Source organism: Halichoerus grypus, chromosome 7, assembly GCF_964656455.1.
Source record: "Halichoerus grypus chromosome 7, mHalGry1.hap1.1, whole genome shotgun sequence".
NCBI lineage: Eukaryota > Metazoa > Chordata > Mammalia > Carnivora > Phocidae > Halichoerus > Halichoerus grypus.
The window spans coordinates 38,945,666-38,966,798 of record NC_135718.1 but is presented as its reverse complement, the minus strand read 5'-3'; the positions used below and the strand labels follow the sequence as shown (position 1 = coordinate 38,966,798).

At 37.6% G+C, this 21,133-nt stretch overlaps 1 protein-coding gene and 1 non-coding gene across 7 annotated transcripts in view; one reads left to right on the top strand and one right to left on the bottom strand.

The window, feature by feature from the left end:
- Nucleotides 1–21: 21 nt before the first annotated feature.
- The window catches only part of ZFAND4 (zinc finger AN1-type containing 4), an 83,714-nt gene continuing 62,602 nt past the window's right edge, over nt 22–21,133 (top strand). For 3 of the 6 annotated variants that reach the window (XM_036119929.2, XM_078077440.1, XM_078077441.1), the window contains exons 1-2: nt 22–204; nt 8,438–8,738. In XM_036119929.2, coding sequence (XP_035975822.1) covers nt 8,477–8,738 — 262 coding nt within the window. In that variant the 5' untranslated portion in view covers nt 22–204; nt 8,438–8,476. Of the gene's footprint in view, nt 205–8,437; nt 8,739–13,874; nt 14,027–21,133 lie in introns of those variants that run through there. The other 3 variants (XM_078077443.1, XM_078077442.1, XM_036119931.2) reach the window with 2 other exon arrangements.
- On the bottom strand, nt 9,188–9,295 carry LOC118553072 (U6 spliceosomal RNA). The gene has a single exon (XR_004925815.2). It is a non-coding gene; the product is annotated as a U6 spliceosomal RNA (small nuclear RNA).

The following is a 21,133-nucleotide window of genomic DNA, read 5'->3' as shown; positions in this document are numbered from 1 at the left end:
GGCGCGGCCCGACGCCTTCCCCGAGGACGTCGCCTCCACTTGCCGTACCTCCGCTGGCGCGGCGCGGGTGCCCCGCCCCGCCCCGCCCCGTCCGAGGGGTGCTGATCTGCCAGATTCTGACGCGGAGCCTGCGCACTGCACTCCAGATCAGGCCCGTGCGTGTGGGTAGCCGGAGTTTATCCCGGAGGAGCACGGGCTGCGCAGGTGACCCAGTGGGCTTCGAGTGTGCCCATTGAAGGCTCGAGTAGACAGACGTTGGCTTTGAGGGATTTCCCAGACCCGCTAGAAAATTGAGTCCAGGCTAAAGTTTAGGGTACATATGTATGAAGTGGTGGATAGAATTCTGTAGCTTGAGTTTAAAACAGGAATGTTTTCACATAATTAGTAGAAACAGTTCATTAAAAGGCAGTGTTTTTAATGGTTGCGTAACGTTCTGGATCTCTTCATATTGGGGGAAAAGTTTAAAAGATAACTGCCCTATGTGGCTAATATTCTTTACAACAGGATAAAGTCGATTCCTAGTGATACTACTTATTTAGCGCCATTATTGCCTTACCCATCTTTAACTTCTCTCCCGTCTTTGGTTGTGTATTTTTAGAACTTTTTCAGAAGAAAGTAGTGTTTTTGGGTATTGATTTAGGAATGTTTTTTGATGCCATTACTCTTAATAGCTAAGTATGTTTTTTAAATTAGTAAAAATTCTGGAAGTATTTTTTTGCTCTACCTGTCTTTTTTTGCTCTTGCTTTTGTATAATTTAGCTGTTGATGTTCTTGCAACATTTCCCATCCTGTTTTTGAGTCTTCATTGCCCCTCATTTTCCAACATCATAGGGTTCCATAATATGCTTAGTGGAGAATGACCACACACCACTTTCAGAAGCTGTCAGTGGGCCCCGGTGTTAATACTGACTAGGTCTTTGACCTGCTGGAACTTTCATTTGCTCCTCTGCCATCATCTAGTCCTGCAGTCTGGCTTAACAGGTTTCACAGCCTCATTTTGTTCTCTCTTACTGTGTTTTCTACTGAGGAGAAGTGTAACTATTTTTTAGAGGCATACATTTCAGTTTTGAATTTGGTTACCAACCTTGCTCCTTTCTGGATTTTGGAGATTACTCCATTGATTAGTTGCTAAACTTTTGGTGGGTGTTCCAGTGCAATTTAGTGCTGCACTCAGTTGCTATTTTTCTTTTGGCCCATGGTTGCTTTATCCATTCTCATTATGGTTGAAGGACTTCCAAATCTGTCTGTTACCTTCTCCCGTCTCCACTTGTTTATTATATTCGGGGTATTGTTGTGGAAGAGTACTGTGGTGAAGGGAATGCTCCTTATATCTTCTGTCTCTAAATTCCTTGGGCAGGCACTGGTCACCCATGCCTTTTTTCAGCATTCCGGACCCCTGACTTCCCTTGCTAGAGCTGCTACTATGTAGGTGGGAGTGCTGTTGGCTTTGGGGAAACACACTGATAATTCTTTAGTACATTCTTATTTGATGGAGCATGATAGGTGTGTTCTTAAGAATCCACATGTTACCCAAAATCATATTATAAAAGCAGTTGTTTCAGTGAGGGGGAAAAAGAAGTTAGGGATTAGCTTCATAAAAATTCATCTTTCCTACAGGCATTTCAGTGTTTTAAAGATATAAAAAACAAAACCCGAGCAAGACAGCCATTTATTTGGCTTATATTTAAGAGTTGTGGCCTTTTACCACTATCACCGGTGGTATTATTAGCATAGTACTTTGTATTGTTATATTTATTTCTCATTGTTTTGATAAATAGTATTATAGCACTCAAAGCAGCTGTGCTGCCAGCACCAGCTTTTCTTCTTGCAGTGCCATCTCTGTAGGACCATTAGCAGTCTTTACAGTGCAATTCAGGTTCCCTAATTAATTCTACTTCCAGTTGGTGTTATAAAAATTCACACTGTAGCAGAAATCCATGTATGTGCATGTATGTTATGAGTTGGACAGACTTTGGTGGACTTACTTTGGAGTGAGTCATAGCATGATTCTCATGGAAAAGCAGTATTTGTACAAATAAACTTTTAGAGCATGACCAAATATTTTTTCATTTCTTAAGACAAGGGTAGTACCATATATGTTTCTCACAGGCTTGTTCCAAGGATCAATTAAAAGAGTGAATATTTATTTACTCTTTCATTGAGCAAACCTTTAATGAGTACCAGTATACACAAAACACTGTGGTAGGTGATAGGGCAGAAAATCAGATGTGGTTTCCCTCTTAAGTAGCTTACAGTTTATTTAGGAGAATAAGAAAGTCACGTAAAAGTGAAATTGATTGTAATGTAATTGTAATATATGATGGAGGTCAGGGGACAAAGGAGAGTCACCATAAAAGGCTTTGTGGAGTAGTTGCTATTTGAGCTGAGTCTTGAAAGACGATTAGGTTGCTTGTTAGGTAGCCAAGTGTGGGGATGGCAGTGGGTAGAGTCACACAGGAGAAATGAGATAGAAGCTGATGTATTCTGAAGCTGCAGGTGCAAACGATTAGAAGACAGATGTACCAGAGGTGTTGCAGGGTGGGATGATGTATGTGTATAAATAAAATGAGGCTGGAAGGTGAGATGCATGACCTCAGGGCCTTTCTCAGGAGTCTGAATTTTATTCTGTAGGGAGTGAATTTAATTCTGTGATTTTATTCTATAGGCATTCTCTTCTGTGGAAGCCATCATAGGGCCTGGAGCTAAGAAATAACATGCTCAGTTCTACCTTTTAAAAAGATAGCTATGTTACCATACCATATGTCATTAGGCAAATGCAAACTAATACACTGAGTTACCACTACACACCTACTAAAATGGCCAAAATCCAGAACACTGACAAAATCAAATGCTGACAAGGATGTGGAGCAATAAGAACTCTTATTCATTGCTGGTGTGAACGCAAAATGGTACAGCCACTTAGGAGACACTTTGGCAGTTTGTAATAAAACTAAACACATTGTAAGATCCAGCAGTCACACTCATTAGCATTTCCCCAAGTGTGTTAAAAACATGGCCACACAAAAACCTGCACACAGATGTTTATAGCAGTTATATTCATGATTGCCCAAACTTGGAAGCAAGCAAGATATGTCCTTCAGTAGGTGAATGGATAAACTGTGGAACATTTATACAATAGAATATTATTCAATGTCATAAAGAAATGAGCTATCAATCCTTGAAAAGACATGGAGGGAACTTAAATGCATATTACTAAATGAAGGAAGCCAATCTGAAAAGGCTACATACTATATGATTGCAACTATATGATATTCTGGAAAAGGCAGAACTGTGGGGATGGTAAAAATATCAGTGATTGCCAGGGATTTGGGAGGGAAGGGTGGATGAATTGGTGAACTACAAAGGATTTTTAGGGCAGGGAAAGTATTCTGTGTGATAGTGTAATGGTGGTCACGTTTATGAAAACCAGTAAAATATACAACACCAAGATTAAACTATAATGTAAATTATGGGTGTTGCATGATAATGAGGTATCAGTGCAGTTTCTTCAGTTGTAACAAATACACTGCTCTGGTGTAGGATGTTGATGGGGAGGTTGTACATGTGTGGGGGCAGGGAGTATATGGGAACTCTGTAAATTTTGTTCCCAGTGTATTCTGTGAGACCCATATTACCTTGATACCAAAACCAGACAAAGATATATAAATAAAACTAGATCAGTATATCCTATGGATATAGATACAAAAATCCTCAAAAAATACTAACCAAATCTAGCAACATATATAAGGATTATAAACCATATACAAATGATATTTATCTCAGGAATGCAAGGTTGGTTCAACATATCAGAATCTTTTTTTTTAAGATTTATTTATTTAGAGAGCAAGCACACGGGGGTGGGGAGGGGTAGAGGGAGAGGAGAGAGAGAATCTCAAGCAGACTCCCTGCTGAGTGGGGAGCCCAACCTGAGATCAAGACCTAAGCGGAAATGAAGAGTCGGATATTTAACTGACTGAGCCACCCAGGCGCCCCCCATCAGTGTTCTTTTAAACACCATATTAATAGAATAAGAGACAAAAACCACATAATCATCCCAATAGACACTAGACAGAAAAGCATCTGACAAAATCCAATACCCTTCATGATTTGAAAAAAAAAAGACACTTAAAGTAGGAGTAGAAGGGAATGCCCTCAATGCAATATAGATTTATGTATGAAAACCCCACAGCCAAAATCAGTACCTTAGGGTGAAAGACTGAATGCTTTTCCTCTACAGTCAGGAATAAGACAAGAAGGTCTGCTCCCACCACCAATACTCAACCTTGTATTGGAGATTTAGGCAGGGTAATTAGGTAAGAGAAGGAAATAAAGAGCATCTTATTGGAATGTTGAAGATTGGATATGAAGAAGTAAAAATCTCCATTTGCAGATGACATGATCTTTGATGAAGAAAATCCTAAGGAATCCACTGAAAAACTATTAGAACTAATAGATGAATTCTGCAGGGTTGCAGTGTACAAGATCAATATATTAAGATCAATTGTATTTCTCTACACTAGCAATGAACAAATTGAATAGGACACAATAATTTCATTTATAGTAGCATCAAAAAGAATATAATTCTTAGGAATACTTTTTTTTATTTTTTATTTTTTTTTAAATTTTTTATTGTTATGTTAATCCCCATACATTACATCATTAGTTTTGGAATACTTTTTTTTAAAGCAAAACTTGTACTCTGAAAACTATAAAACATTGTTGAAAGCCAATTTAAGAAGTTTTAAATAAACTGAAGGACATTGCATGTTCATGGATTATAAAACAATATTGTCAAGATGGTAATATTCTCCAAATTAATCTGCATACTCAACACAATTTTTATTCAAAAGTCCAACTGGTGTTTTTGCAAAATAGACAATCTGATCCTAAAACTCATATGGAAATTCAAAGCACTCAGAATAACCAAGAATCATGAAAGGGAAGAACAAATTAGAGAACTCACACTTTCTGATTTCAAAACTTACTGCAAAGGTAAAAAGACAATGTGGTACTGTTATAAGGATAGATATGTAGATCAGTGTAATAGAATTGAGGGACTGGAATTAAACCCTCATATTCATGGTCAATTGGTTTTTGACAAGGGTGCCAAGACAATTCAATGGGAATAGAATAGTTTTTCCAACAAATGCTGCTTGGACAATTGCTTTTTACTTGCAAAAGTATAAAGCTGGACCCTTCTTTCACACCATCCACAAACATAAATTCAAAATGGATAGACCTACATATAAGGCTAAAACTATACAATTCTTAGAAAAATATATGCAAGTAATTTCTCTAACACCATTCACAAAGATAAACTCAAAGTGGATGAAAGACCTCAATGTGAGACAGGAATCCATCAAAATCTTAGAAGAGAACATAGGCAGTAACCTCTTTGACATCGCCCACAGCAACTTCTTTCAAGATACATCTCCAAAAGCTAGTGAAACAAAAGCAAAAATGAACTTTTGGGACTTCATCAAGATAAAAAGCTTCTGCACAGCAAAGGAAACAGTCAACAAAACAAAGAGGCAACCCACAGAATGGGAGAAGATATTTACAAATGACACTACAGATAAAGGGCTGGTATCCAAAATCTATAAAGAACTTCTCAAACTCAACACCCAAAAAACAAATAATCAAGTCAAAAAGTGGGCAGAAGATATGAACAGACACTTCTCTGAAGAAGACATACAAATGGCTAACAGACACATGAAAAAATGTTCATCATCATTAGCCGTCAGGGAAATCCAAATCAAAACCACACTGAGATACCACCTTACACCAGTTAGAATGGCCAAAATGGACAGGGAAAGAAACAACAAATGTTGGAGAGGTTGTGGAGAAAGCGGAACCCTCTTACACTGTTGGTGGGAATGCAAGTTGGTACAGCCACTTTGGAAAACAGTGAGGAGGTTCCTCAAAAATTTAAAAATAGAGCTACCCTGTGACCCAGCAATTGCACTGCTGGGTATTTACCCCAAAGACACAGATGTAGTGAAAAGAAGGGCCATATGCACCCCAATGTTCATAGCAGCAATGTCCGCAATAGCCAAACTGTGGAAAGAGCCGAGATGCCCTTCAACAGGTGAATGGATAAAGAAGATGTGGTCCATATATACAATGGAATATTACTCAGTAATCAGAAAAGATGAATACCCAGCTTTTACATCAACATGGATGGGACTGGAGATTATGCTAAGTGAAATAAGTCAAGCAGAGAAAGTCAATTATCATATGGTTTCACTTATTTGTGGAACATAAGGAATAACATGGAGGACATTAGGAGAAGGGAGGGAAAAATGGGGGGGGGAATTGGAGGGAGAGATGAACCATGAGAGACTATGGACTCTGAGAAGGAAACAGGGTTTTAGAGGGGAGGGGGAGGGGGGATTGGTTAGCCCGGTGATGGGTATTAAGGAGGGCACGTACTGCATGGAGCACTGGGTGTTATACGAAAACAATGGATCGTGGGCCACCACATCAAAAACCAATGAGGTATTGTATGGTGACTAACATAACATAATAAAATTAAAAAAAAGAAAAAATATATGCAAGTAAATCTTTATTACTTTGGATTAGGTCAAGCTTTTAAAATGTGTTGCCAAAAGCACAAGCAACAAAAGAAAAACAGCCATATTGGAGGTCATTAAAATACACTTTTGTACTTTGAAGAACACTGTCAAGAAAGTTAAAAGGCAACCCATAAAACTGGAGAAAATATTTGTGAATCATATCTTTAAGAGGCTTGTATCTAAAAAACATTAAAAATCCCTTTTATAACTCAGTAATAAGACAACCAAAGTAAAAATAGACAAAGGATATGAATGTATTTTTCCGAATTGATATTTCTGTAAAGAAGATATACAAATAGCCAGACAGTAAGCACCTAAGAAGATGCTCAACATCATTAGTCTTTAGGGAAAGAAAATTACAACCACAGTAAAATACTACTTCACACTCTCTAGGATGGCTTTAATCAAAAAAGGTAATAAAAATTATTGGCAAGGATGTGGAGAAATCATCACCCTCTTTTCATTGTTGGTGGAAATGTAAGATGGTTCAGACCACTTCTGAAAACAGTTGGTGGTAACACAAATTGCTAAATATGGAGTTACCACCTAACCCAATAATTCCAATCCTAGGTATCTATGGAAGAGAAAGGAAAACATGTCCACACAAAAACCTGTAATCAAATGTTCTCATAGCATTATTCATAATAACCCCAAATTGGAAACAACCCAACACACCCATCAACTGATGGCTGCATAAACAAGTGGTATAGCCATACAATGGATTATTATTCAGCAATAAGAATGAAATACTGATACATCTTAGAATCATGGATGAACTTTGAAAATGTTGTAAGTGAAAGAAGCCATTCACAAAAGATTACATATTGTATGATTATGTGAAATGACCAGAATAGGCAAAATGACAGAAAGTAGATTAGGGAGTGCCTAGGGCTGAGAGGGAAAGGGAGAATTTGGGAGTGATGATTATAGAGTATGGGGTTCCTTTTTGGGGTGATGAAAATGTTCTAAAGATGATTGTGATGGTTGTACAATTCTGTGAACATAATGAAAACCAGTCAATTTTAGACTTTAAATAGGTGAATTTTATGGTATGTAAATTATATTTTAATAAAACTATTGTAAAGATATACCTACCCCTCCAAGAAGATGTGTATCACCTGTCCTAGTTTAAGTTCAAGACATTCCCTTTACAGAGTTTTCACTGATTAATAGCAATTTATCAATTTGGTTGTCCCTATTCTCCTAATTATACATTTGTAATTTATCTTAGGACTTCTGTCTGTTGTGTTTACCTCTCATATTCATTAGTCATTGCATGTTTGTGTGTAGAGATTATGTCTAATGTCTGTTACCAATATTGATGTCATTTTAGTGCTGTACTGATAGATAACTCTGGAATGCTTATTGATTATTTAGTGAGTTTCCTATTTTTAAGGAACCTATCAACATGGTTGGTGTTCTTTTATTCAGAGTGATTTAGATGTACAGTGGTTATAAAGTTATATTTTATATGGATTAGAAAACAATTTACATGGATTAGTAAAGGATATGCATAAAATTTTCAAAATCTTGCAAATACATGTCTCTCTGTGGAGTTCATTGGTTTAAATGTCATTAACAAAAATATATTTGTCAAGTATGTACTATAAGTAAATGTGCTGAGCTCTAGTAAGATACAGGAAAGTATTGTAAATATACCTGTTCTTAATAATCTTAGAGTCTGATTGGGAGAGTGGTTTTGGAGATAAACTTGAAAGATAGAGGATTAGACAAATTAAGTACTAAAAAGAATTCTGGGGCTCTCTGGCAGATTGATGTGGGCCAGAGTTATTCAGAAAGTCTTTATGGCAGAATAAGACTTCCAGATAGTCTTGTTAAAAAAATTATTCTTGTTTTTTTAGGTACAAAACTCAAAACATGAACAACGATATATATTACCAATGTTCAAAGCTGATTTGGCTAGAACTGGAATACAGTTGCCTACAACATATTCCAGAGGAATTAGAAAAGTCAAAGTAATGGATAACAGAAAAGATCCTCCATTCTTCAATGAAGATAACGTGGGACTATTTTACTACAAACTTCCTTTCTATGATACCATGGAGCTCTTCATTGAAACATTGACTGGAACATGTTTTGAGCTGAGAGTTTCACCCTTTGAAGCTGTTATTTCTGTGAAAGCAAAAATTCAAAGATTGGAAGGTACTAGTTTTTCTTTGCTTTTAGGGTATGAAGATTAAATTTGTTCATCAAGAGTGTATAATAATTCTAACTTTTCTTGCGGATAAAATGTCAAACCTATATGGAATTAGGAAGAATAGGATAATGTACCCCCATAGGCCCCTTACTCAGCTTCAACAGTTATCAATTCATGAACTATCATGTTTCCATTCCTATATTCCTCCCACCCCCTTCCATTTCTACCAGATTCTTTTGAGGGAAATCCCTGGCATCGTGGCAATAGTACGTGAAACAATATTTTAAAATACTTTTTCAATAGGTTATGATGACATGCAAAATCTGCCATAAGTACCTTACAGTTACTTTCAATGGGAAATCATAATTGAGTTCCCTTTAGCTATTTCCCTATTTATACTACTTTGCAGATACCTTTCTTTTTTATTTTTATTTTTATTATTTATGTATTTATTTAAAATATGGAATGCTTCACGGGTTTGCATGTCATCCCTGCACACGGGGCCATGCTAATTTTCTCTGTATCGTTCCAATTTTAGTCTATGTGCTGCCAAAGCGAGCACTACTTTTCTTTTTTTAATGTGGAGATTTTCTAAGAGTTTTGGCTTACATTTACATATATTTGAAGTTTCCTCAGTATAGCAGGGATGCTGAATGTGGTGCAGTGTCTCTGTGGTTTACGTGTTTGTGAAAGGTGTCATAAATTAGTTTGTGTTAGAATTAGAGTCTTTTTCTTTGTACTTTGCAGATTTCTGAAATAAGTGGTATTTGCCATTATAGTTGTTAGAACCCAGTATGTACTTGAAAATTAAATTGTTCTCTATAACACTAAACGGATCTTGCTGTAATTTAGAAGTAGTAACTAGCATTGCCCCCTAGTCCAGTTTAAGTTCAGAATTGTAGAAGGATGATTAGGGTTGGAATCTTTTATCTTCGTAAAGGCAAGGATCCTGGTGACTGAGCTTCTAAATATTTGCTGTTCTCTACTAACTAACTTCTATTAAGTTAGTGGCCAGCTGAGTCCAGTGACCATATTAGTATATCCAGTAATGGCACATGAAACCTCTTTCCCTCAAGTGATTTGCCGAGACATGGAGTCAGAATAGGTTATTTTGACATTATTCTGCTTTTTTATTAATATGATGGCACAATGATATCTTTTTAGGAGCAGGAAGATAAAACCCTCTTGTGTTCTAAATAATCTCTGTATTTTCCCCCTTTCATGCATTTTGAATAATCTTCATGCAGCCAAAGCACTTTATTTTTTTTTTAAAGATTTTATTTATTTATTTGAGAGAGAGAATGAGAGAGAGAGAGAGAGCACATGAGAGGGGGGAGAGTCAGAGGGAGAAGCAGACTCTCTGCTGAGCAGGGAGCCCAATGTGGGACACGATCCCGGGACTCCAGGATCATGACCTGAGCTGAAGGCGGTCGCTCAACCAACTGAGCCACCCAGGCGCCCCAGCCAAAGCACTTTAGAGAGTATCTTGCTTAGGTATCTTTTTTTTTTTTTTTAAGATTTTATTTATTTGATAGAGAGTGAGAGGGAGAGCACAAGCAGGGGGAGCAGCAGGCAGAGGGAAAAGCAGGCTCCCCACTGAGCAGAGAGCCTGATGTGGGACTCAAACCCAGGACCCTGGGATCATGACCTGAGCCAAAGGCAACGCTTAAACGACTGATCCACCCAGGTGCCCCTTGCTTAGGTATCTTAATGTCGAGTAAATTTGAGCTTAAAAAAATTAGGGACTCATCCAAGGGAAGTGTTTAGTTACTGACAGAGTTGGTTTCAGAGCCAAGATGTAGATTTCCTGTCCTCCTTAGGAGTAGGCATAGTCAGTGTAAAAGCAGTGGCTTTCTAGTCATGGGACAGTTGAATCTTAGTATAGACATTTATAAAGCAAATATAGTTACTGGGAAATTAAATGAGGTAATATAAAATATAAATATAAATCTTGCTGTCATAACAAAATACCATAGACTAGGTGGCTTAAAAAAACGGACATTTATTGTCTTACAGTTCTGGAGCTTGAAAGTCTGAGATCAGGGTACTAGCATGGTCAGATTCTACTAAGGGCTTTCCTCCTGACTTATAGACTGCCTTTTTCTTGCTGTGTCCTCATATCGCAGACAGAGAGAGAGAGAGAGAGCACTGTCTGGCATCTCTTAATAAGGGCGTTGATCCCACCATGAGGGCCTTATTCTAATGATCTTATTTAAACCTAATTATCTCCCAAAGATCATGTCTCAAAATACCATCACATTGGAGTTTGGGCTTCAAGATACAAATTGGGGGTAGGAACACAGTTCAGTCCATAGCACCTACCACAAGTTGTCAGTAGATCTTAATTCCTTTTCCCCTTCCTCATCCTCATATCCCTCACCCTTTTCTTTCGTCCTGTTCTCCATACTTTCTTGTAGCTTCCTTCAGCCCATGGGCACGGACAGTCATTCTGTTCTTCAGGAGGCTTCAAGAAGGCATCTTTAATGAAAAATGAATTTTGATTTTTTTCTGGGTGATCTTTTTCTTTTCTTTTCTTTTCTTTCTTTCTTTTTTTTTTTTTTTTAGAGAGAGAGAGAACATGCAAGCAGGGGGGTGGAGGGGCAGAGGGAGAGAAAGAACCCCAAGCAGGCTCCATACCCAGCACAGAGCCAGGCGCAGGGCTCAATCTCATAACCCCGAGATCATGACCTGAGCTGAAATCAAGAGTCGGACGCTTAACTGACTGAGCCAGCCAGGCACCCCTGATCTTTCTGCTTCTACCCAGGAAGACATTTGGGGCTAAAATGGTGGGTAAGGATCTCCAAGAGAGAGGGATATGGAGTAGGGAAGATAGGAAGGCAGAAGTGACACTGCTCAGTTAATCCTTCAGGGAAATGGTTGCTCTGCCAGACTGCTTTTCCTTTTGGGTAACTCTTGGTAAGTTCAGAACTAGAGCCTAGTAAGAGACAGGAGGGTAGATGGAGGGAACTGGTCCACAGACAAAGAGTTGAAGGAATGTGCTGGTTAGGAATGATGAGGCTGATTTGCAACGACGGGGATGGAACTAGAGGGTATTATGCTAAGCGAAGTAAGTCAATCAGAGAAAGACAAGTATCATATGATCTCAATGATATGTGGAATTTGAGAAACAAGATGGAAAATCATGGGGGAGGGGAGGGAAAAATGAAGCAAGATGAAATCCCAGAGGGAGACAAACCATAAGAGACTCTTAATCTCAGGAAACAGTTAACTGAGGGTTGCTGGAGTGGAAGGGGGTGGGAGGGATGGGGTGGCTGGGTGATAGACATTGGGGAGGATATGTGCTATGGTGAGTGCTGTGAATTGTGTAAGACTGATGAATCACAGACCTGTACGCCTGAAACAAATAATATGTTAACTAAAAAAAAAAGGAATGATGAGGCTGTAGCAAGAAAGGAGCAGAACCTGCAAGGGAACTTTAAATAGGCCTTGAAGGGACAGGAGCACGGGAGCCAGACTGCCTGATTTCATATTTCTAGCTGAACAGATTACTTAACCTCTATTTACCTCACTTGTGCTAATTTAAAATTGGAATAATAATAGTACCAGTCATAAAAAGTTGTTCTTAGGATTCTTAGTTAATAAATGTAAAACATTTAGCAGAGCATCTATGTTCTTTATCAGGGGAAAATGGTTACTCGGTGGAGATAGTGCAGTATGTACCTGTGGATATAAGAACTATGTCCTTGGGAGAAGATGTAATTTAGCTCTCTTAGTTTTCCAGAGAAGGTGAAATTTTTGGAGCTTATCACCTAGAGCATTGGTCTGCAAAGGAGAGTGCATACTACCCAGAGGATATGAAAAATAATCCAGTGGAATTTGGAAAGGAAAAATGTGCCAAGAAATGTAAGGGATTATTGTCATTTGGTTCATGATCATCACGGGCAGCGAATTTCCTAGACATCCAGTCCTTGGCATTACTGCTTCCTAGTAAAGAATTCTCTTCCATGCATGGGATAGGATTTTTTTCCTGGCCTTCTTATGAGTAGGTGGGACCATGTTATTAGTTCTGGTCAATGAACTATGAATAGAAGTCTCTAACCAGTCTCTCTCTCCCTGAATAACTGTAGTGGGCAGAACCCCCCTGCTGACATGCAGTGGACATGTAACATGAGCAAGCAATCAATTTTTGTTGTAAGCCACTAATGTCTCTGGGGTGGTTTGGGGAAGCTTCAGCATAACCTACTTTATTCTGACTGATACAGTATCAATAGGGATCCTTTTTTTCCCCACTACATAGATAACTGGTCTTTAAATACCATTTATTAAATTACTCTAACCTTTTCTCACCAAATTAATTTCATACCTGTCATGTATGACATTTTGATATGTAAACACAACTCTTGATCACCTGATCTATGTCTATGTCTTCATATGCCAATATTACACTCTTATTTATTGTAGTATAACTTAAAAGTTTTGATAGCTGATGATGTCCATTCATATTAAGAATCGTTATGTTTGGGCGCCTGGGTGGCTCAGTCGGTTAAGCGACTGCCTTTGGCTCAGGTCATGATCCTGGAGTCCCGGGATCGAGTCCCACATCGGGCTCCCTGCTCAGCGGGGAGTCTGCTTCTCCCTCTGACCCTCCTCCCTCTCGTGTTCTCTGTCCCTCATTCTCTCTCTCACAAATAAATAAATAAAATCTTTAAAAAAAAAAAAAAAGAATCGTTATGTTTTCGGGGCATCTGGGTGGCTCAGTTGGTTAAGCGACTGCCTTCGGCTCAGGTCATGATCCTGGAGTCCCAGGATCGAGTCCGTTATCGGGCTCCCTGCTCAGCGGGTAGTCTGCTTCTCCCTCTCACCCTCCCCCCTCTTGTGCTACTCTCTCTCAAATAAATAAATAAAATCTTAGAGAGAATTGTTATGTTTTCTTAGAGAATTGACCCATTTATCATTATGTAATTCCTCTCTTTATCCCTGATCTTTCCTGCCCTGAAGTCTGCTCTGTGTGCAATTAATATAGCTACTCCAGCTTTCTTTTGATTAGTGTTAGCATGATGTATCTTTTTCCATCCTTTTACTTTTCCCCCCAACTTTATTGAGGTATAATTAACAAATAAAATTGTATCTATCCCTATACTTTTTTAAAAAAAGATTTTATTTATTTATTTGACAGAGAGAGACACAGTGAGGGAGGAAACACAAGCAGGGGGAGTGGGAGAGGGAGAAGCAGGCTTCCCATGGAGCAGGGAACCCGATGCGGGGCTCAATCCCAGGACCCGGGGATCACGACCTGAGCCGAAGGCAGATGCTTAATGACTGAGCCACCCAGGTGCCCCTCTATCCTTATACTTCTAATCTGTATATATCTCTATGTTTAAAGTGGATTTCTTATAGATAATATGTAGTTGGGTCTTCATTTTTGATCAGGTCTGATGATCTCTGTCTTTTTTAATTGGTTTATTTAGGCAGTTGATGTTTAAAATTATTTTTTATATTGTTGGCTTAATAACTAGTGTATTTGGTACTGTTTTCTACTCATTCTCCTGGTTCTTTTTTCCTTCGTTTTCACTCTTTTCTGCCTTTTGTGGTTTTAATTAAAAACTCTCTTCTTGCTCTTTGCTCAGTGGAGAGCCTGCTTCTCCCTCTCCCTCTGCCTGCCGCTCCCCCTGCTTGTGTGCGTGCGCACGCTCTCTCTCTCTCTGTGTCAAATAAATAAAATCTTAAAAAAAACCCCCCAAAACCCAAAAACTCTTCTTGCTTACAGGATTTGTAATGAAAAGTTCCCTATAATTATTGTCTAGTTTTTTCCTCTGCCTTCTTTAAAGATTTTCTCTTGTTTTTGCTTTTCTGCAGTTTGATATGATATGCCTAGGTGTAGATTTTAAAATTTTTATCCTATTTGGTGTTCTCTGAGCTTCCTGTTCTATGCTTTGGTATATCTTGTTAATTTTGGAAAATTCTGGGCCATTATTACTTAAAATATTTCATCTGTTCTATTTTGTCTTTCTTCTAGTATTCCAGTTACACCTCTTAAAATTTTTCACAGTTCTTGGATGTTCTGGGGTTTTTGGTTTTTTTTTTCATTCTTTTTTTCTCTTAGTATTTTAATTTGGGAAGTTTCCATCAACATTTCTTTTAGTTCACTGGTTCTTTCCTTGCCATATCCTGCCTACTTATAAGCAGGTCCATCAAAAGCTTTTAAAATATGTTATTGTTTTTTACTTCTAGCATTTACTTTTAATTCTTTTGTATACTTTCAATCTCTCTGATTTTTCATGTTGTCTACTTTTTCTTTTTTTCTTTTTAAAGATTTTGTTTATTTATTTGACAGAGAGAGAGATACAGCAAGAGAGGGAACACAAGCAGGGAGAGTGGGAGAGGGAGAAGCAGGCTTCCTGTGGAGCAGGGAGCCCAATGCGGGGCTCGATCCCAGAACCTTGAGATCATGACCTGAGCAGAAGGCAGATGCTTAACGACTGAGCCACTCAGGCACCCCTGTTGTCTACTTTTTCATTAGATTTCTTAACATATTAATCATAGTTATTTTAATCTCCCTGTCTGATAATTGTAAAATCTGTCATATATGAGTCTGGTTCTGATGTTTGTTTTATTTCTTCATACTGTGATTTTCTTTGAGCATGCCTTGTAATTTTTTTTTTTTCTTTGAGAGCAAGATGCAATGTATTAGGTAATAGTAACTGAATTAAATAGGCCTTTAGTGTGAGCTTTTATATTAAACTAGCTAGGAGTTGGGCTTTGTTTAATGTTTGTTGTAGCTATAAGTGCCAAGGCTTCAAATTCCTCTAGTTTCCTTGTTTTGTCTCCCCTGTTGTCTTTGGGTTTCCCTAAGAACTCCTCCTTTGAAAGAATCTGTGTCTTGTAACTCTTTCACCTGTAATCTGCTGTTATTATGTTAGATCCCTGTTAGTGTGGTGGTAAAGTATCAGGGAAGGGAAACCATCTATAATCTTATAATTCAGTCTCAGTCTTCTGGTGGACCTGTGTTCCTAGGCCATGACCTTCATTGTGTTTGTTAGTGTCTCCCCTCCCCCCACCCTAGTATTACTTAGGGGCAATAAGAAGACTAGAGAGGTTTGGAATCAGTGAAATATCCTTACCCCAGATGAGATAAGGTTCTGATAAAGTGAGTATAGACCTTTATTATGGAAACTGCTCTAAACTTTTTCTTAATGTTTGTTTCTACTCCCCCTGCCTGAGCTACAAGAGGATCTTTCTTGACTCTTCACAGTGAGAACCAGGTGGGATTCCTAGAGATAAAACTCTCAATAGTATGGTAGCCCCCCCTCCCCAGAACTATGGCCTCCAGGAATTCCTCAATCTCATGCTAGTCCATACTCAACCTCTACCAGTTCATTAAAGTTACCATTTAAGTGTTCCTTCAGGTAAGCAGATCTTGGCTGTAACTCTCAGGATTTTCATATCTCTGTAGATTTTGGGGTGATGGTTTGCCCTCCTACCTGTGTCTCCAATGGATTGAAGAAGGGTTGCTGGTTTTCAGTTTGTTCAGCTTTTTTTTTAAGTATGGGAATGGCAACTTATAAGCTCTTTACATGTAGTATCTGAAACTGGAAGTCTCAATATTGTTTTTAGGGTAACCACATCTGTCAAGACCCTATTTCTGAGTGAGGTCACATGTTGAGGTATTGAGGTTTAGGGTTAAGACTTCAACATATGAACTTTTGGGAGACACAGTTCAACCCATATCTAGTATATAGGTCTATTGTTATTGGCAAACATTACTGTCATGTAACTATCACCACAATCAAGATAAAGAACAGTCCCATCACCCACCAAAATCCTCCTGTGCTTTTGTGGTTAACCTTTTTATGTAAACCCAGCTCCTGGCACTCACTGACCTACCTCTGTCCCTATAATTTTGCCTTTTCTAGAATTTCCTATAAATGGAATCACATAGGGATGCCTGGGTGGCTCAGTCGTTAAGCGTCTGCCTTCGGCTCAGGTCATGATCCCAGAGTCCTGGGATCGAGCCCCACATCGGGCTCCCTGCTCAGCAGGAAGCCTGCTTCTCCCTCTCCCACTCCCCCTGCTTGTGTTCCCTCTCTCTCTGTGTCTCTCTCTGTCAAATAAATAAATGAAATCTTTAAAAAAAATAAATGGAATCACATAGTATGTAGCCTTTTAAGTCTGATTTCTTTCACTTATATATAATACATAATACATAATGCATTTGAGATTTATCAACATTGGTACGTGTATCAGTAGTTTATTCTGTTTATGGCTGAGTAGTGTTCCCCTGCATGACTACTATACCATACTTATTTCCAAATTTAGGGACGTGTGAGTTGTTTTCAGTTTGTGGTGATTATGAATAAAACCATTATAAACTTTGATGTAGTTTTTTATGAGAGTATAGGGTTTCATTTCACTTGGATAACTACCTAGGAGTGAAATTCTGAGTTTTATAGTAAGTGTACATTTAATTTAATAAGAAACTGCCAAACTGCTTTACAGAGTGGCAGTACCATTTTGTATTTCTGTAATGTCTAAAAGTTCTGGTTGCTCTGTATCCTCATCAGCATGTGGTGTTGTCTAGGTTGTTTTTGGTTTTGTTTTTTGCCGTTCTGATAGATACTGGTGATATCTCATTGCAGTTTTACTTTGCATCTCCCAATGATTAATGATAATGAATAATTTTTTTATTGGCTTATTGGTCATCTATTTGTCTTCTTTCATCAAGTGTCCATTCGGCCTTTGCCCATTTTTTCATTAAGTTGTTTGTTTTCTTGTTATTGTGTTTTAAAAATCCTAGTGTTTTAAAATTTTCCATTATGGTTTCTTATGCTTCTTTGACTCTAAATTATTCAAAAGTGTACTTTTATTTCCATACTTAGGAGAACTTTAAAAATTTCATTTTATTATTAATCACTAATTGCAGGTGGTCAGAATAAATAGAATGTTTATGGTAAATATAGTATTCATATGCATAATTGTCATTGAGTCTTATAGCAGCCTGGGGCCCTTTAAAAATTCATGTGTGGTATAGAAGAAACAGGAAGAAAAAATTGATGAGATGAATTATTGAGGTAACAAGTTCAGTTGTAACTTGTTCAGAAGTAGAATCAAACAGACTTCTGATTCTGGCCATATGGTAGAAACCCTTCCTAGTACAAACACATAAATTCTGGGTAAAATTTATTGAAAATATTTTTTCCAGTGTCTGTTTCCATTTTTATTAATGTAATGGAAGCAATAAGGGGCCTGAAATGACAAAATGCAATTCTTCCAAGAACAGGCAGTGGAGCAGGTGTTTGTTTCAGAAACATCTCCCAATCTCTGATGACCCCACAGCCTGGAAGCAAAGGGGAAAGGAGAGAAAATCTGGTACCTCAGTACAGTGGGAAGTTGGCTCAGAGATAAATCTGTTCCCCAAACCCATACAACCATGTTTTTGTTTTGTTTTGTTTTGCCACCTACTTTCTGGTACTACAAGATGCTTTTGGATTATCTTGTACACATACTGCATTGTCTTAGAATCAGCCATTTCTCCAAGGAGTCCTGGTTCCTTTTATTGGAGTTGTATTAGAAACCAAGATCTGGGCATGACAGTTGACTTTTCAGCCACAATAATAGAAACCAGAAGACAGTGGAATGTTATCTTTACAAGGCTGAGAGAAATAACAATCTCTAGAATTGAGTTTGTCTTTCCAGGATGAGGACAAAATAAAGGTATTTCCAGAAAAAACAAAACTTGAATTTCCACACAACAAACTCTTGCAAAAGGAACTGCTAAAGGAAATATCTTAGAAGACAAATGATCTCTAAAGGAAGTTGGTGCAGGATGGAATGGTTATGAAAATGGCACACTTGTGGGTAAATCTACATGAACATTTCTTAAAAAATAATAATGTATGAAGGTCTGAAAAAGTTGAATTAAAATCCTGATAACAGTGACATGTAAGTGAAGAAGGAGTTGTTTGTAATGACAGTGCTAAGGCTCTTAGCATTGTTCATGAAGAGGATAAAGATGTGATTAGCTCTAGACTTCATATTATCAAATATGATCATTTAAATTTCTGGAGTAATCACTAGAGATTAGAAATAGAGTTATCTGATTTCCAAATGGTAGAAATACCTTACCTTCTTCTGTTTATCTAAATTAATACATAAAGGAGGCAGGCAGTTAAAGCAGAACAAGTAGAAAGCACAAAATAAGAGGGTAGAAATAAATAAGAATATGTCAGTAATCCCAATAATGTAAAGTGGATTAAAAAAAAACCTCTCTAGTTGAATGACCACAAGGATAGATTGGTTAAATGTGTGAAATGCTATTTACAAGAGACTTAATCTAAAATGTAAGAACCTCAAAATGTTGAAAGGACTGAAAAAGATTCACCAGGCAAATACTATCCTGAAGAAAGCTGGTGTTTCTGTATTAATAATTATGTAAAATGCATTTTAAAGTGAAACATGTGAACAAATCGTAGGGATGTTCATAGTAGTATTGTTGATACTTTTAAAAATTCTAGAAACACTCAAAAGAGTACACTACAATGGATAAATTATGGTATATGTAAATATATATTGGAATAGAATTCTGTGGAATAGATTACAACAGGGAAAATGATTGGAATAAATAGTTTCATGCATGACATGGGTAAATTAAAAACAATGGTGAATAAAAACAAATCTTGGAGGAATAAATACACTATGATTCTACTTATATAAAGCTCAAAAAGGGGCAAAAGAAACCATATTACATATTGAAGTAAAGGAATAACAAAAATCAGAGGAACAATTCACACCAAGTTTGGAATGGTGATTACCCCTGGGTGGAGGGAAGAGAATGTAGTTGGAGAGAAGCATGGAAGAGTGTTTTTTCTCCATATCCTCATCAACACTTGGTATGATTGATCTTTTTAATTTTAGTCATTCTAATAGGCATGTAGTGATATTTCATTGTGGTTTTAATTTGTATTCCCCTAATAACTAATGATATTGAGCATCTTTATGAGCATATTTGCCATCCTTATATATTTGTTTTGTTTTGTTTTTGTTGAAGGGTTTATTCAACTCTTGTACCTATTTTTTTTTTTTTAAATCAGGTTGTTTTCTTACTGTTGAATTTTGACAATTCTTTATATATTCTGAATATAGGTCTTTAATCAGATATATTTTTTGTTGAGATTTTCCTCCCCAGCTATGGTCTGTCTTTATTCTCTTAACAGTGTCTTTTGAAGAGCAGAAATTTTAATTTTGCTGAAGTCCTAGTTTGTCAAGACAGTTTTTTTTTCATGGATATAGATGTCATATCTAGGAAATATTTGTCTAATCTGAGGTCACAAAATTTTTTTCTCTAAAAGTTCAATTACATTGATTTTTAAAAAGATTTTATTTATTTATTTTAGAGAGAGAGCAGGGGGAGGAGCAGAAAGGGAGGGCAAAGGGAGGGGGAAAGAATCTCAAGCAGACTCCATGCTGAGCCTGGAGCCCAACGTGGGACTCAGTCTCACGACCCTGAGATTATGACCTGAGCTGAAACCAAGAGTCTGACACTTAACAGACTGAGCCACCCAGGCACCCCTCATTGATTGATTTTTTTTTAATATTAAATCAGCATTCCTGGAATTAACCTTTTTGATCATGTTGTGTTATCTTTGTATAATAATGTATAACAGTAATGTACTGTTCAATTCTGTTTGCTAAAACTTTGTGTAGGATATTTGTATCTGTGTTCACTGAAGGATATTTGTTTTATCTCCTGATGTCTCTGTCTGGTTTTCTGGTTTTGGGATCAGGGTAATACTGTCCTCATGCGATGAAGTGGGACTATTCATTCCCCTGCAATGTGTTGGAAGAAAGTAGAATTGGTATTGTATGCTCACCTGTGAGGCCATCGGTCTCTTTTTTTAAAAAGATTTATTTATTTATTTTAGAGCGAGAGTGAGAGGGAGGGGGAGAGAGCGCACGCGAGCTGGGGGAGGGGCAGACAGGGAGAGAGAGAGAATCCTCAAGCAGATTCCCCGCTGAGCGTGGAGCCTGACTCAGGGCTCAATCCCACGACTCTGAGAGCATGACCTGAGCGGAAATCAAGAGTCAGCTGCTTAACCTACTGAGCCACCCAGATGCCCTTTTTTTTCTTTTTAAGATTTTATTTTTTTAAAGTAATTTCTACATGTAATGTGGGGTTGGAACATAAACCCTGAGAGTCTCATGCTCTACCAGCTGAGCTAGCCAGGCACCATACCTCAATTTTTTTTTTTGAGGGCATCTCTTTAATAAATAAAGGGTTATTCAAGTTCTTTTTCTTTTTGAGTGAGCTTGGGTAGGTTGGGTTGAATTTTATTGGCATAGAGTTTATAATATTCCCTTATTATCCTTTCAGTATTTGTAAAGTCTGTAGTGATGTCACCATTCTCATTCCTAATACTGGTAATTTGTATATTCTTTTTCTAAA